The 15,298-nt window shown below is 53.9% G+C and overlaps 2 protein-coding genes across 2 annotated transcripts; both read right to left on the bottom strand.

Annotated features, from left to right (window-relative positions):
- Positions 1-7,501: 7,501 nt before the first annotated feature.
- Positions 7,502-8,522, bottom strand: LOC134165793 (uncharacterized). The gene is given in 4 exon segments (XM_062622903.1): positions 7,502-7,789; positions 7,908-8,013; positions 8,099-8,227; positions 8,350-8,522. Coding segments are annotated over 4 exon segments (696 nt in total).
- Positions 8,523-12,714: 4,192 nt separating this feature from the next.
- On the bottom strand, positions 12,715-14,998 carry CAMK2N1 (calcium/calmodulin dependent protein kinase II inhibitor 1). The gene is made up of 2 exons (XM_062622858.1): positions 14,761-14,998; positions 12,715-14,078 (listed from the first exon to the last, which is right to left on the bottom strand). Exons 1-2 carry the CDS (start codon positions 14,918-14,920, stop codon positions 14,008-14,010), a joined length of 231 nt encoding a protein of 76 aa, XP_062478842.1. The 5' UTR covers positions 14,921-14,998; the 3' UTR covers positions 12,715-14,007.
- Between the last annotated feature and the right edge of the window lie 300 nt (positions 14,999-15,298).

Genomic DNA, 15,298 nt, shown 5'->3' with positions numbered 1-15,298 from the left:
CCCAGTGTGAGTCCTTTGTTGTGGGGTGGGCTTCCTGGGGCCCCCTCTTCCATTGGAGCACCCCAGCTTGCTGGAGCATTGCGTGGTTCCCCCCAGAGCCCCCCATTCTGAGTTAGTGCATGAGTTGGGGGCTGGATTTCAGAGAGGAAGATGTTGCCTTCAGGTTCTGAGAGTATTTTCCTTACCTGAGGGTGCTGAGGTGCTGGCACAGGGTGCCCAGAGAAGCTGTGGCTGCCCCATCCCTGGCAGTGTTCAAGGCCAGGTTGGACACAGGGGCTTGGAGCAAGCTGCTCCAGTGGAAGGGGTCCCTGCCCGTGGCAGGGGTTGGAGCTGGAGGAGCTTTAAGGTCCCTTCAACACAAACCAGTCTGGGATTCTATGATAAAGCAGCCATTGTGTTTTCCATCCCAAAGCAGGAGGTAGGAGCTACATCACCCCTTACTTTACTGCTGGTGAGCAAGGACCCACTCTGAAGCCCTCCTGCTTTTGGTGACCTACGTATATATATATATATACATATCTATTTTTCCATAAAAAGAAAAAGTAGTTATGGCCCAATTTACCCCCTTTGGACCAGAGCAGAAGGACCAGCAGTTTCCATCTCTTGATTCATTAGTTGGCCTGTGGTTGGCTAATTAGACCAGTAATGGGAGCAGAACTAGCTGATAGGACAGGCTGGGAACTGCCACCTTCTCTTGAGACAGACTAGGTCTCCCCAGGAGCAGGGACGGGTGTCTCCAGCCACAGCATCTCCAGAAGATCCCATGAGCATCCCCCTTTGCATCCAAGGGGATTTTCACCCCCTTAAGTCATCATCTTAAGGCGGGGAGCTCCGATTCTGTTGCCGGGGTGACTGCAAGTGCCTTATTAAGAGAAATTAGTTTGGATACAGTTTAATAAATGAGCCCCTTTACTCTGTGTACATAAATATTTGCACACAGTGTCTGCACGAGGAGGGGGAGGCTTCCCAGCCCCGGGCAGCATCAGCCCGAGATCGATACCCAGGCAGGGGGGGGTTGGTTTCTGGGGAGAGAAACGACCAAATTGGGGCAGCCCTGATGCAGAACTGCACCCAGTGTGGGTGCTGGGGGTGTTATGGAGGCTGGTGGGACCTCGCAGAGACCCCTCTGCCCTGCCACCAGCCACGTTCTGCTGCCAAACACCCGCAGGGGCTCATTAGGCTGCAGCCGAAGGAGCTTTTCCTCGCTTTGAAGGGTTATGAAACCTGCAGAAGAGGGGGAGGATGGGAGAGCTTAAAAAAGAGCCGTCGTGTCCCCCCCCTCCGCCCCACAGCCCAGCCATCGCCTGCTGAAAAGGGCTGGCAACGTGTCGGCACCACTCAAGCACAGATTGCGGCTCGGCCCCCGTCCGCCCGCCGCCGACAGCGAGAACTTTGATGGAAAAGGAGCTTTTCAACAGCTTCTGCTGTGCTTTGTGTGTGTGTTCCCCCCATTGCTGCCAAGGGGAGTGGAGGGGCAGAGGCCACACTGCAGCCTCAGCGCCCCACGAGCATCCTTAGAGTGGTCCAGGGATGCTCTGGATGCTTTTTGCTCCGCATCTCTCCAAGTCGATGTGAGGTGTGATGCTGGGGAGGGGGTCAGCAGGCACCCAGACAAGTTCTCACCCCCAAGATGTGGCCCAGGGAGCGGCGTGGGGGTTGTTTTATCTTAACTATGGAATTGTTTTGCTTTGGGGATGGTTTTCCCTTTGATTTTCCCCATCTCGGGGCCCAGGCACATCAGTGGGGGATGCAGCCGGTTGGTGCCGTAGGCTTCATCGCTCCCGAAATAGAGCTCAGGGGCAGCTTTTGGGTGTCGGAGGCATCTGAGCGAAGTCATGTGGATGTTATGCAAGACTTGATGATAGGTTGTAAACAGCTATTAAAGTGATTGACAGGCTCAGGACCAAGTTTTGAAAGGGGGGGGGAAGAAGGGGAAAGATGAGTAATAATGATTAAAATAATTAGCAAATCGAGACGTCTCATGAATTAGGGGAAAGCTTTGTGAGGACAGGGGAAGGTGCGGTGAAGGAGTCGTGTTTGTGCTCCCCTGAACGCGGGTGGATGGGGGGGGATGCTGGGGCAGATCCTGAGCACATCAAGTTGGGAAAAGGGCTTCCTTTTCCAAGCCTCTGGTTCTGGGAGGGTTTCACATCCTCAGAACCAGCCCAGCAGCTGAAATGGGGCGGATTTGGGTTCACTGAGCACCACTGGGTCCCGACACCCCCAAACCCCAGGGGCTGAGCATCCTGATGAGAGCAGCCCGAGTTAATTAGGAAGAAACAAGCAGCTTATGGGAAAGACAGCTTCTATTTATATATAAATACTTCAGTAATCAGCAGAGAAGGGCAAGGGAAATCCAATAGAAATATGTGGCTGTTTAAGAAGCTTTCTGAGCAGAAAAGTTACACAATCGGGTGTGTTGGCCCCCCTCTATCCCCGAGCCCCTAAAACAGAGGGAGAAAAGGGTGAGCCCAAGGAAAGAAAGGATTTCCAGAGGTTCCTACCTATGGGAGAAGGGGAAATGAGGAGCCCCAGGAGCTCCTATTGCTGCAGTTCGCTTTGACCCCAAGCTCCCAAGCTCCAGCTCAGCGAGCTCCTCTCCTCCAACCCCGCTAACGTGGAGACAGAGACACACACATGGATTTCATGGATAAAAATACGCCTGTAGCTTTGCCACGGCTGCTGTCAGTGGGTGCTGACATGGTGCAGAAATAGCTGCCTTCACCACCTCCCTCCGCTCAGCTTCACCCTGAGCCTCCTGACATCAAAACAGAGGCTTCAGTGGGGCTTTAGGGCAGCCCCACACATACACTTTGCTGGGCATCACCCTAATGATGTGCTTTAGGTGCAAGCAGCCTGCCCAGTGCTCACCCTGGGGCTGAGAGCTCTTTAAGAAGCTGGGTTTGGACCCTTTTTGGGTTGGTTGTTCACACCCAGCACAGCCGCAATGGGTTTCTGTGATTTATTTATCCTAAAGGTAACATAAGAGCCAAGAGGAGCTCTGAAAGGGCCTCAGAGGATGGATAGGGCACGTGTAAGGCTCTGGGGAGCCTGACCCTGCCAGTGAGTGGTGGTTGCCCTTGTCCCAGGGCTCTGCTGTCCCTGTGGTGCCATTCCCCAGCCTACATGAGGACAGACAATGGAAACTGGTTTGAGGAGCTGGCATCCCTGCCCAAGCACCTCTGAAGTCACCTTTGCTGGTGCAGTTTGTGCTGGGATGAGATGCAGCCATGGGCAGGAGTCCTGCGAGTGCTTGTCCCCTCCCTGTGCAGCCCCCCAGGAGGCTGCTTTACTTGCATTTCAGCACTGAACCTCCTGAGTACACATTGGAGATGCTCAAGAGTCAGAGGTCTGTGAGCCTCCCCTCCTGCCCTGCGCATGGAATTAGGGCTTTGCTGTTAACCCTTCCTGTGCACGAGGCAGCAAAGAGAGGGATGTGAGCAGCATGGTGAGGTGAGGAGGGTTTAGGGTGGGAAGGTGTCAGGGTAAAACCACCCCGGAAGGTGGGATGAGCTGGCTGTCGGGTGTAAACCCCTTGGAGAAGGTGCTCTGCCTGGGGCTGTGGATCCTTGCAGCCCTCTCTTGCCATGTGCTGGTGCAAGGCAGGGAGAGGAGTCAATGCCAAAGCACTGTGAAGGGTAGAAGCAATGGATTTTGAGGGTGGCCAAATGCATCCCTGTTTGCTGATGTGGTGCTTGTCTAATGGTGGAGCTGGTTCCTTCTGGAGTGAAGACTGGAGCTGAAGGCTGATATTTGCTCCTCCACAGAGGGAGCAAATGGTGCTGGTCCCAGCCTGCCCAAGCCCTGCAAAGTGGCTCCTGTCCTGCTTGGTTCAAAGGCCTCAGAAAATGTTCTTCCCCTGAGGATACCCCTGCTCATCCCAGCCTGGTTTGGGCTGGAAGGGACCTCAAAGCTCCTCCAGCTCCAACCCCTGCCACGGGCAGGGACCCCTTCCACTAGAGCACCTTGCTCCAAGCCCCTGTGTCCAACCTGGCCTTGAACACTGACAGGGATGGGGCAGCCACAGCTTCTCTGGGCACCCTGTGCCAGCGCCTCAGCACCCTCACAGGGAAGAGCTTCTGCCTAAGAGCTCATCTCAGTCTCCCCTCTGGCAGGGTAAAGCCATTCCCCTTGGCCTGTCCCTACATCCCTTGTCCCAAGCCCCTCTCCAGCTTTCCTGCAGCCCCTTCAGGCACTGGAGCTGCTCTCAGGTCTCCCCTTCAGGAGCCTTCTCTTCTCCAGGCTGCCCCAGCCCAGCTCTCTCTGTCTGGCTCCAGGGCAGAGCTGCTCCAGCCCTTGCAGCATCCCATCCCATCCCATCCCAATCCGTCCCAGGGCTGTTAAGTGGATGCAGGTGGGTGCTGGATGCTGCAGGGTTGGTGTGAGCTGCTGGCTTTGGGGACTTGGCCACCTTTCTCCTGGGGTCAAGTTCCCCCTTTTCTGGGTCTCTCCATCAAGGACAGTGAAGGGATGGGGTCGGTCCTGCAGCCGGGGGTCACCCCACCATGTTAGGCATGGCTCCAGCAGCACCATGTCCCCAGCAGGAGACAGGCTCAGGCCATGGGTCCCACCCCACAGCACAGCTTTGGATGTGATCCCTGCTCATTTCTCCTCTCTTCCTGGGGCTGCACATGCTGCATGTGGCTTATGCAAGCGCCGGGAGCCTTGTGTAACAGTGCTGCAGGCGTTGGGCACGGCCACAGGGGTGGGTGGCTGCGGGGGTCTGCAGCATCTGTGTGCACAGGAGCATCTATGCACCCACCTGGGCTCTCCCTCCTGCCTGCACCCTCCCTGCATTCAGTCCTGGTGCTCAGAGCTGTAAGATGGATGCTCTGGGGTCTTGTAGCTGTTTGCTCCTGGCACACAGGTTAAACTGGGATGCACCAGACACAGGCACATACACCCCAAATGGGAGATGGGGATCTGTGCTGAGTGTATTCACTTTCAGGGGCTAAGGGATGGAGGCTGCTCCCCAGGCTCCTTGATGGGGCTGGCCTGGGGGGTCACAGCCCCATCAGCCTGGCCTCAGCCTCCCCTCATACCCTCTTCCATTGCACCAAGGTGCAAAGTGAGATTCGGCTACTATCCCCCTTGTTTTGCTGTGCTGGGTGTCCTTTGAGCTCGCCCCTGCCTTCCCAGCACCCTCGGCCAATTTGGGACCGAACCTGTTGCTATGGAAACCAATTGAGGATGCTGAGGATGCTGCTGGGGACTCATCCCGCTCCCTGCACAGGGTGATTAGCTTCTGCCTTTCCTTAACCTGCGTTATGGGGATGGTGCATTAACCTAGGCATTAACCCTGCTGGGAGGTTAAGCCCTGTGGGTGGTTACACCCAGAGAACAGCTCAGCTTTGCACCATGCTGGATCTCGCACGTCACTCAACCAAGCGTGTAGCACCTTTGCTGTAAGGGTTTTCTGCCCTTGGATTTGTTCAGGTCAGGTGAAGATAAACCCAGAGCAGCTTTCCAAAGGCAGCACCTCCAAACCAAGACCCGTCTGTTGCTGGTTTCCATCCCACTGGGGATGCTGGGGCTTGGGAAGGGCTGGGACTGGATCCCACCCAGCTGGGAGCTGAGCTTCACCCAGCTCCACTCATCACAGTGTGGGTGCCTCGGGGTTGAGGCTTCACACCCTGGGCAGGGTCTCAGATCTGTATCTGCTTCCTCTGGCCTTGACCCAGGGAATTAGCTGGTGCTTCAGGTTTAAAACAATGCTAAGCTGAGGGAATGCTAATCAATTGGAGCTAGGTGGCAAATCCAAAGTGCTTGCATGCAGTGGCATCAGCAACAACCCCCTGTACATGTGTGTATATCTATATGGGGGTGTGTGTGTATGTGTGTGCATATCTATATGTGTGTGTATCTGTGTGTGTGTGTGTGTGTGTATCTCTGTGTGTGTGTATGTGTGTGTATATCTGTGTGTGTATCTGTGTGTATGTGTGTGTATATATCTGTGTGTGTGTATGTGTGTGTATATCTGTGTGTGTTATCTCTGTGTGTGTATGTATGTGTGTGTATGTGTGTGTATATCTATGTGTGTGTGTGTATCTATGTGTGTGTATATCTATATGTGTGTGTATCTGTGTGTGTGTGTGTGTGTATCTATGTGTGTGTGTATCTGTGTGTGTGTATGTGTGTGTATATCTGTGTGTATATCAAAATTGGTGACTCAATAACAGAGTGTGTATGTGTGTGTATATCTGTGTGTGTATCTATATGTGTGTGTGTATATCTGTGTGTGTATCTATATGTGTGTGTGTATCTGTGTGTGTATCTATATGTGTGTGTGTATATCTGTGTGTGTATCTATATGTGTGTGTGTGTATCTGTGTGTGTATCTATATGTGTGTGTGTGTATCTGTGTGTGTATCTATATGTGTGTGTATATCTGTGTGTGTTATCTCTGTGTGTGTATGTATGTGTGTGTATGTGTGTGTATATCTATGTGTGTGTGTATCTGTGCGTGTGTATCTGTGTGTATACCTATATGTGTGTGTGTATCTGTGCGTGTGTATCTGTGTGTGTACCTATATGTGTGTGTGTATCTATATGTGTGTGTGTGTATCTGTGTGTGTATCTATATGTGTGTGTGTATATCTGTGTGTGTATCTATATGTGTGTGTGTATATCTGTGTGTGTATCTATATGTGTGTGTGTATATCTGTGTGTATATCTATATGTGTGTGTATCTATATGTGTGTGTGTATATCTGTGTGTATATCTATATGTGTGTGTATCTATATGTGTGTGTGTGTATCTGTGTGTATATCTACCTGTGTGTATATCTATATGTGTGTATATGTGTGTGTATTTCTATATGTGTGTGTGTATCTCTGTGTGTATCTGTGTGTATGTGTATGTGTATGTATGTGTGTGTATATCTATATGTGTGTGTATGTGTGTGTATGTGTGTATGTGTGCGTATGTGTGTGTATTTCTATATGTGTGTGTGTATCTCTGTGTGTATCTGTGTGTATGTGTATGTATGTGTGTGTGTATATCTATATGTGTGTGTGTGTGTGTGTGTGTGTGTAGATCTATATGTGTGTGTATGTGTGTGTATGTGTGTGTAGATCTATATGTGTGTATATGTGTGTGTATATCTATATGTGTGTGTATGTGTGTGTGTGTGTGTAGATCTATGTGTGTGTATGTGTGTGTATGTGTGTGTAGATCTATATGTGTGTGTATGTGTGTGTATTCGCGTGTGTGTATTGTGTGTGTATATCGTGTGTGTGTATGTGTGTGTGTGTGTGTATGTGTGCGTTGTGTGTGTATTTCTGTGTGTGTGTATCTCTGTGTGTTCGTGTGTTGTGTTCGTGTGTGTGTATATCGTGTGTGTGTGTGTGTGTGTGTGAGCCTGTTCGGTTCGCGTTCGTGTTCGTGTTCGTGTTCCTGTTCATGTTCCTGTTCGCGGTCACGGTCGCGTTCCTGTTTGTATCCATGTTTGTGTTCGTGTTCGTGTTCCTGTTCGCGTTCCTGTTCGTGTTTGTGTTCATGTTCATGTTCGCGTTCGTGTTCGTGTTCGTGTTCGTGTTTGCGTTCCTGTTCGTGTTCGTGTTCATGTTCATGTTCGCGTTCGTGTTCGTGTTCGTGTTCGTGTTCGCGTTCCTGTTCGTGTTCGTGTTCGCGTTCCTGTTCGTGTTCGTGTCCATGTTCATGTTCGCGTTCGTGTTCGTGTTCCTGTTCCTGTTCGTGCTCGTGTTCGTGTTCCTGTTCATGTTCGTGTTCGCGTTCCTGTTCGTGTTCGTGTTCATGTTCATGTTCGTGTTCGTGTTCGTGTTCGTGTTCACGTTCGTGTTCGTGTTCGTGTTCCTGTTCCTGTTCGTGTTCATGTTCGTGTTCGTGTTCATGTTCATGTTCATGTTCATGTTCATGTTCGTGTTCGTGTTCGTGTTCGTGTTCACGTTCGTGTTCGTGTTCACGTTCGTGTTCCTGTTCGTGTTCATGTTCGTGTTCGTGTTCGTGTTCATGTTCATGTTCATGTTCACGTTCGTGTTCGTGTTCGTGTTCCTGTTCGTGTTCATGTTCATGTTCGCGTTCATGTTCGCGTTCACATTCGTGTTTCTTTTCGTGTTCGTGTTCGCGTTCGGTTCGCCTTCGCGTTCGAGTTCCTGTTCGCGTTCGTGTTCCTGTTCGCGTTCGCGTTTGTGTTCGCGTTCGTGTTCCTGTTTGTGTTCGTGCAGGTTTGGAGCAAAGCCGGGGGGGGGGGGGGGGCAGACACCGGCTGTGGACCCGGGGCTGACTCAGAGCTGCATCAGCCCCAGCCCCACACCCAGCGCCGTGACTCACGCGGGGGGTTCGCGGTGCCCGGGGCGCTCTCCCTGTGGTTTGGTTTCATTTCCTTACCCCGGGAAGGGGGCGATGCTCCAGGGGCACCAGGGGATGCCCCCCTCTTGCCGTGGCTGCTCAGCACAGCAGCTCCACGGGAAGAGCGAGCGGGGTGGGACGATGCTGAGAGCCACTGGGAGAGATGAGGTGGGCGAAGCAAAGGATGGTGCAGGTGCTGTCTCTGCGGACATATGTCATTAATAACAGCCTTGCCTCAGCATGGAGGGAGCCCTAATTCCTCCGGCTCCTTCGAATCCCTCATGCTGCATCATGGGCTCTTCATGAGGGACTGTAGCAACAGGACAAGGGGTGATGGGTTCAAACTGAAACAGGGGAAGTTCAGGTTGGAGATAAGGCAGAAGCTCTTCCCTGTGAGGGTGCTGAGGCGCTGGCACAGGGTGCCCAGAGAAGCTGTGGCTGCCCCATCCCTGGCAGTGCTCAAGGCCAGGTTGGACACAGGGACTTGGAGCAAGCTGCTCTAGTGGAAGGGGTCCCTGCCCGTGGCAGGGACTGGAGCTGGAGGAGCTTTAAGGTCCCTTCAACCCAAACCATCCTGTGGCTCTCTAAGGTTGGGAACTGGCGCAGCCCTGAGAAGGCAGCAGCAATGCTCCTTTACCCACTGATGGCGTGAGAACGCTCCTGGGTTGCACAGGTGAGAGGCTGTGCAAGCATCCCCCCCAGACCTTTCCTGTTTCACTGAGGGGCACCAGCAGCGCTGCAGGGGCTGGTGCTTTGCTGAGGTTTGGGTTTGATTTGAGCAGCTGCTGCTGCAATTAACTCCCAGTGCAACTTTCCTCCTGTTTTGGGTGAGGTGTCTCCCACTTGTTCTTGTAACGCAACAGTTTGACACCTTGAGCAGTGTAGGAATGGAGACGTCTGATGCTCTGCTTCATTCTCATTAGTGGGAGCAGCTGTTTAGAATATCCTTGGAATCTTAACTCCAGGCAAAAAGAAGGAGCTTGGAGAGGCAGGAGCTCTGCTTCCTGCCTCCCAGAGGGAAGGGTTTGGGATTAGGTTCAGGATATTCCAAAGGTGTGAAATGTCACATCCTGGAAGCGGTTTCCTGACCCCTCTATTTAGTCCTGGTGAGCCCATGTGTGGCCCAGGAGGGAAGCTGGGCATGGGGAAGCATTTCCCATCCTCTGGAGGTGTTTTGCTTGGTGGAGATGCCTGGGAATCCTGTTAGTGCTTATCACAGCCCTGGGCAACTGAGTGGCTGGACCAGATTTGGTGTGAGAAAGGTGCTCTCCCCATCTCCCATGGGGTGCTGTGTGGGGTGCCCCAGGGGGACCAGTGGAGCTTGGGAATGAGCTCTTTTGTACCCTGTTTTCCCTCAGTTTTGTTGCCTCTGATCGTTATTCCCCCTCCCACCCCCCCAGTTTTAGCCCTTTGGGTGCTAATGTCGGTGTCCGAATATCCCACAGGGATAACAAGCGGGATCACAGAGCCTCAGTGGCCTCTAGTGGCTGTGGGACAAAGAGCCTGGGGACGAGGGACCTGCAGCCCCCCAAGTCCCCCAGACAAGCAGCAGTTTGGGTCCGCACCATCAGAAGCTCCTTTCCCAGGGCAATACTCAAAGGTACAGGGGATTTGGGCAAAGAAAGGGCCCCATTTGGTGGAGGAGCACCCAGCAGGAGGGTGCTGCATCCCAAATCCCCCTGGGCCAAGCAGGGGGCAGAGATTTGGAGCATGGGATTGGTTTATTCCTCATTCTTGTGTTAAAATGTGGGAGGAAAACCAGAGGTTTTCTGCAGGGCAGAATTCCCTTTATGTTTTATCCATTCCCATTTTGCTAAAGCACGTTTTCTGTTGGTATAAAACATGAGCCCCATGTGGTCGAAAACGGTCTTGAAGAACCAAAAAGGGTTTGATACCATTAAAACGACCAGTTTTGTGCCTCCCCCACCAAAGGTCACTAAACCTGCCCTATTGTGAGCGACTGTGATTTTCCCATAAGGAGAAGAGTGGGGAAAACTGTCCCCATTTTATTCCCCAAACCCACAGCATTTGGGAGCAGGCTGGAGCATCCCTGCCCTCGGCACACTGCTCCCCGTCCCACGCTGTCCCTCCTGGCTCCCCCCACAACAAATAAATCCCTTTGCAGGGGAGTGCTGGCCTAGTTTAACGTGCCCTAGTTCTGGTGGGAAAGAAGGAAACAGAAAAGAGACTATTTATTTTGGGCAGTTGCTCCATGGCCATCCTTTTGGGGGGGAAGAGCTGGGGGGGGGGGTTTACCCATTGCAACCCCCTGCCCTCGACCTTTGGGGTGGGTTTGTGCTTGTGGGTTATTGCAAACTGCTCTGGAGAGGTGGGAAATGACCCAGAATGAGCATCCATTGATGACTGCCCTGAGCCCCCCATCGCTGGTATCACCCCTTGGGAGTTCATGCGATGCAAAGGGCTGATGCTGCAATTGATGTGAGGGCTTCAAGCCTATAGAAACCAGTGGCTTTAGAGATGAATAAAAATATTCAAATATTCCCCCCCCCCCCCCCAAAGTTCTTGGGTGCGAGGGCCCTGCTGTGCTGGGGCAGCAAGTGCTTCATCACCTTCCTCCAGTGCCAGAATCCCTGCAGAAATGGGATTAAAGGGCATGTTTGGGTAAGGGAGTGGGAATTTGCAAGTGCTCCGAGTGCCACCTGGCCCTCTGCACCTTGCTTGTCCCTTGGCATCCTGCTCCTGCCATAGGTGCCAAGTTCCTCTTGGTGAATAACCCTGCAAACACCTCTTCCATTGTGGCTTTTGGGGGTTTATTTTTACTCCTTTTTATTTTCTTCCCACCACTGCCAAAACAAGCAGCCCATATGGGCTGGGGCTGGGTGGGTTTTTTTGGCTGTTTCCATAGGGATTTGATGCTGGAGCTGCTGGTGCCAGCTCCCCAGGGGGGATTCTTTTCCTCTGATCCCTGTAACCAGAGCCTGGTCCTGGCATCTCCCAGCCAAGGTCACCGGGGAGACCGCAGGCAGCGTTGGGCCATCTGTTAAATAATGTATGTAATAAACTCCTGCCCCGTGGCCAGCTTAATCCTTAAATCCTCCTTCAAAATATCATCTCCCAGTGATGCACAGCTGGGGGATCCCCAGCTCAGCTCTTGGGAACATCTTCCCCCTCACACCCCATCTTGCACCCCTCTTTCCTCATCCCTCCATCCCGCATCCTCCCTGTAAGTGAGCTCGCTGCACGCTGGGCTCTCCTGCTCCATTATTTATGTGTCATGCATGAAAGATGCATATAAAAGAGCAGTTTATAACGCACTGGAATCTCCTCTTCTTTCAGCCTCCCTTCCCCCTCAGGCTTTCTCTGGTTCAGCCTTGGCTGCTCCTGGGTGTCAAGGTGGCTTTTGGAGGCTCCTGTGGCCATGCATGGACCCCATCCCTGGAGCATGTGGGTTTCAGTGCTCAGAGGTGTGTTTGGTGACTGTGCAGTTGGGTCTGACAGACCCAGAGATGAGGTTTTCATGCAAAATAGAGGTTTTTTGGTGAATCTAATTAACCAACGCCTGCAACCAGCCCATGGTTGTGTCTTATGAGCTGGCCTCTGCAGATGCAGGATTCTCTACTCCTCCCCGGGCTTCTTTTCCTCTTCCCAAAGCCCTGGGCTTGCACTTGGATGCTGTCTGGGGCAAAACCCATCAGACTTGGGGAGGGGGAAATATCCCTCCATGGCCTAACTCACGCTTTGCAGGGGCATTGGGTCACCAGCCCTGGAGCCAAAGGGTTGGTGGTGGCCACTGAGTCCAAGCTGCACTGAACCCACTAAGGGGGGAATGGAAACAATTAGGGATTCATAATATATTACTGTAGTTTTATATCTACATATAGTTATATTATTTCCATTGGGATAACCCCCATACCCAGGACCCATTTCCCCTGACATGGCTGTGTTTTTGCCCCCTTAGTGCAGAAGTTTGCTCATGCAGGTCGCCCAGGCAGAGCCATAATGGCTCTTATGAGCCCAGGCTGTGACTACTAGTGGTGTTCAAAGGGGACCAGCTGGGATTTGGGTTTTGGTGAGAAGGGAGGAGGGCAGACAGGCAATCCTGGGATGAAAGTCCCCATTTCCCACAGCTTTCTCAGTAGTGAAGGGGATGATGCCTTCCTGCCTCCCCAGCATCCCCTTTTGGGACCTCCTATTGAATTTCCCCCTGAATCTGAGCCCCCGAGGCATTCCCTCATCAAACAAACTAAAGAATCCCATAGGTAAATATTAATTATAACTAATTATTAGGGGCACAGCATGACCCTGATCCCGAGGGGGCCGAGCTGGAGCTTTCCTTCATTATTTGGTGTGTTATTTGGGTGTCGGGGGCTCGCGGTGCTGGGTGGGAAATCACGGCAGAGCCACAGGGGTTATTATTACTATTATATATATATATTTTTACCATTTTTGTTTCATTTTCCTCTTTATTTGGACATCGCAGAAATAGCCCTGTGGAGTGAAGTGCAACATACACAATATCTCAGAAAAGGAGGAAAGAAAACCTTGCCCGGAGGTCGGTCACTCAGTCGCAAACAGAAACAAGCCCTCGCCAAGAGGCTTTTTTTTTTGTTTTTTACCTCTTTTTTATATGCACATCATGCAAAATAGTTCAAAAGAAAGATTAGAAAAGAGAAGTCAAAGAAAAACCCCACGAGAGATTCGCCCAAGCCCTCGAAAGAGCAGAAAACCCCAAGTGCTGCTTGACTCGGGGAGGGAATCGCTGCCCTCCGGCATCTCCAAGTGTTTGGCACTCTTGTGATTACATCAGGTTAGTTTATCTATGTCATTTGAATACAGTCTATTAAAGAAACGGCCACAACAGAAGGAAAATAAACCCCAAACCAAACAAATCACCACACTACAGACTGCAGGGTAGTTAGAAAAGCCGAGCACCCCCCACCCCCCTGTACATATAAAATCTGTCCCTTTGCTCACAGCAACCAAGAAATACAAGCTTTAAAAAATAGCCAGCGCTTCTTCCTCTAGGCCCTTCCTTTATAAAAGTTTGGGGGTTTCCCCCTCGAGAACCTTAAAACGTGACTAAAACGAAAGAGATATTTATATATTTTATATAGTTTTCCAACATCCAAAGACATCAACATAAAAAACAAACCAACCTCGGAAGGGAAGGGGGAGCGTGGTACATCCAAGTGCACGGATTCATTTTTGCAAGGTTAAATAATGTAAACAAGGTGCCCGCTGGGAATGCCCCTGGAAAGGGGGGAGACCCCCGGGGGAGGGGGGGGGTCTCGCTTCCACCCCTTCCATCTTTTGCCACCCCCTTTTTCCCTTCTTACCCCCCCCCCCCCCCCCAAGATCTCGCGTGGTGCAAGGTTCATCAGACCCAGAGGAGGAATCGCGAGTGATTCCGAGCCGCGGTGTCGCTGCCTCCGTTCATCCCTTGTGCCGCAGGTTGGGATAAGGGATCGGGGGGGGGGGGGTATTTTTCGCGATTCTCTCGTTTTCCAGTGGTTTATCAGTAGTTTGGTGGCCGTGGCTGGGCAGGGCTCCTGGAGGGCAGAGGCTGCGCTGCTGTGCGACGGGGACGGCTCTCCAAGTGCTCGCTCAGCATACAGGCGCTGCGGTCTTGGCGGGGGGGTTGGTGGTGGTTATTTTCTGCCCATAACCTGTGCCATTGTAAACCGAACACCCCCCCCACCCTCCGGCCCCGGCTCCCCGGGTGTCCCCGGGGAGGCTTTAAACATCAGGAGGGGCTTTTTCCGAGAGGTTTTGTAGCACATCATCGATTCGATCGTCTTCAATAACCACTAGAAAGCAGAAGAAAACCCCAGCGTAACCGTGGTGAATGCTCTGCTCCCCAAGCCCAAGGTCACCCCGCGGCGGTGGGCACCCTGGGGTGGGTTTTGGGGGTCCCATATCCCTGGTGTGATGGGCGGCAAAGCCAGCACAAAGCCTGACGTTTTGGGGGGGTACCTGGTGTGCTGTGTCCTGTCCCCAGGGAGGGTACCCAGTACCCAGCACAGTGCCTGGTGCCCTTCCTACACCCCGGGGATGGTCCCCAGGGCATGGTGGCTTGTCCCCGAGAAAGGTCTCTTTACCCCTGTGCCCTGGGGATTGTCCCCTGAACATGATGCCCTGTCCCTGGGGAAAACCCCTGCTGCCCTACAGCCCGGGACACTCTTCCATGTCCTTAGGAAGGTCCTTGATGCCCGACACCCCGGGGAAGAGCCCTGGGGCACGGTGCCCGACACCTCGCAGGGACCCCGCTGCATCGTGCCTGTCCCTGGGGACAGTCCCCGGCGTCCTGTATTCCTGCGGAAGGTCCCTGGGACACGGTGCCCCGCACCCCATAGGTACCCAGCGCACAAGGTACCATCCCCAGGGATGCTCTCCGCTTCCCTTCATCGCGGGAAGGTCCCGGGGACGCGATGCCCGACACCCCGCGGGGTGCTCCCCGTGCCCGCCGCCGCCCGTCCCCGCCGCACCCACCTCTCTTGCTGCGGCCGATCTGCCCCAGCTTGGGCGGCCGCTTGCCCTGCCCGCCGGCCAGGAGCCCGTCGGGGCCGCGGAGCCGAACGGGGAACGGCAGCTGCCCCACGGCCGCGTCCCCCGCCAGCTGCCCCTCGCCGTAGGGCGGCCCCTCCGACATAGGAGCGGCGGGGGGGGGGCCGCCGCCGCCGCCGCCCCCCGACAGCCTCCCGGGGCACGGGGCCCGCGGGCCCGGGGCAGCGGCGCAGCGGGGCGCGGGGCGGCCGCCCCGTCACATCCCGGCCGGGCCCGGCGCTGCTGGCGGCTCCGCGGCTGCGGCGGCGGCTCCGGCGGCGGCAGCGATAGAGGAGCGGGAGGCGGGACCGGGCGGGACGGGGCGGGAGAGGATCGGCCCCCGGGACCGGCCCCGGCACCGCCCCCGGTGGGCGACCCCTCGGGGTTCCCCCGGGGCTGCCCCACCGGAGCGTCCCGCAGAGTCCCGGGAGCTCGGAGCTGCCCCGCAGCATCCCCAGGGAGCCCGGAGCTGCCCCAGAGCATC

This window comes from Pezoporus occidentalis, unplaced genomic scaffold (genome assembly GCF_034315485.1).
Source record: "Pezoporus occidentalis ecotype Australia unplaced genomic scaffold, CSIRO_AGI_Poc_V1 ctg249, whole genome shotgun sequence".
Classification (NCBI taxonomy): domain Eukaryota; kingdom Metazoa; phylum Chordata; class Aves; order Psittaciformes; family Psittacidae; genus Pezoporus; species Pezoporus occidentalis.
This window is presented reverse-complemented; position numbering and strand designations above follow the sequence as displayed.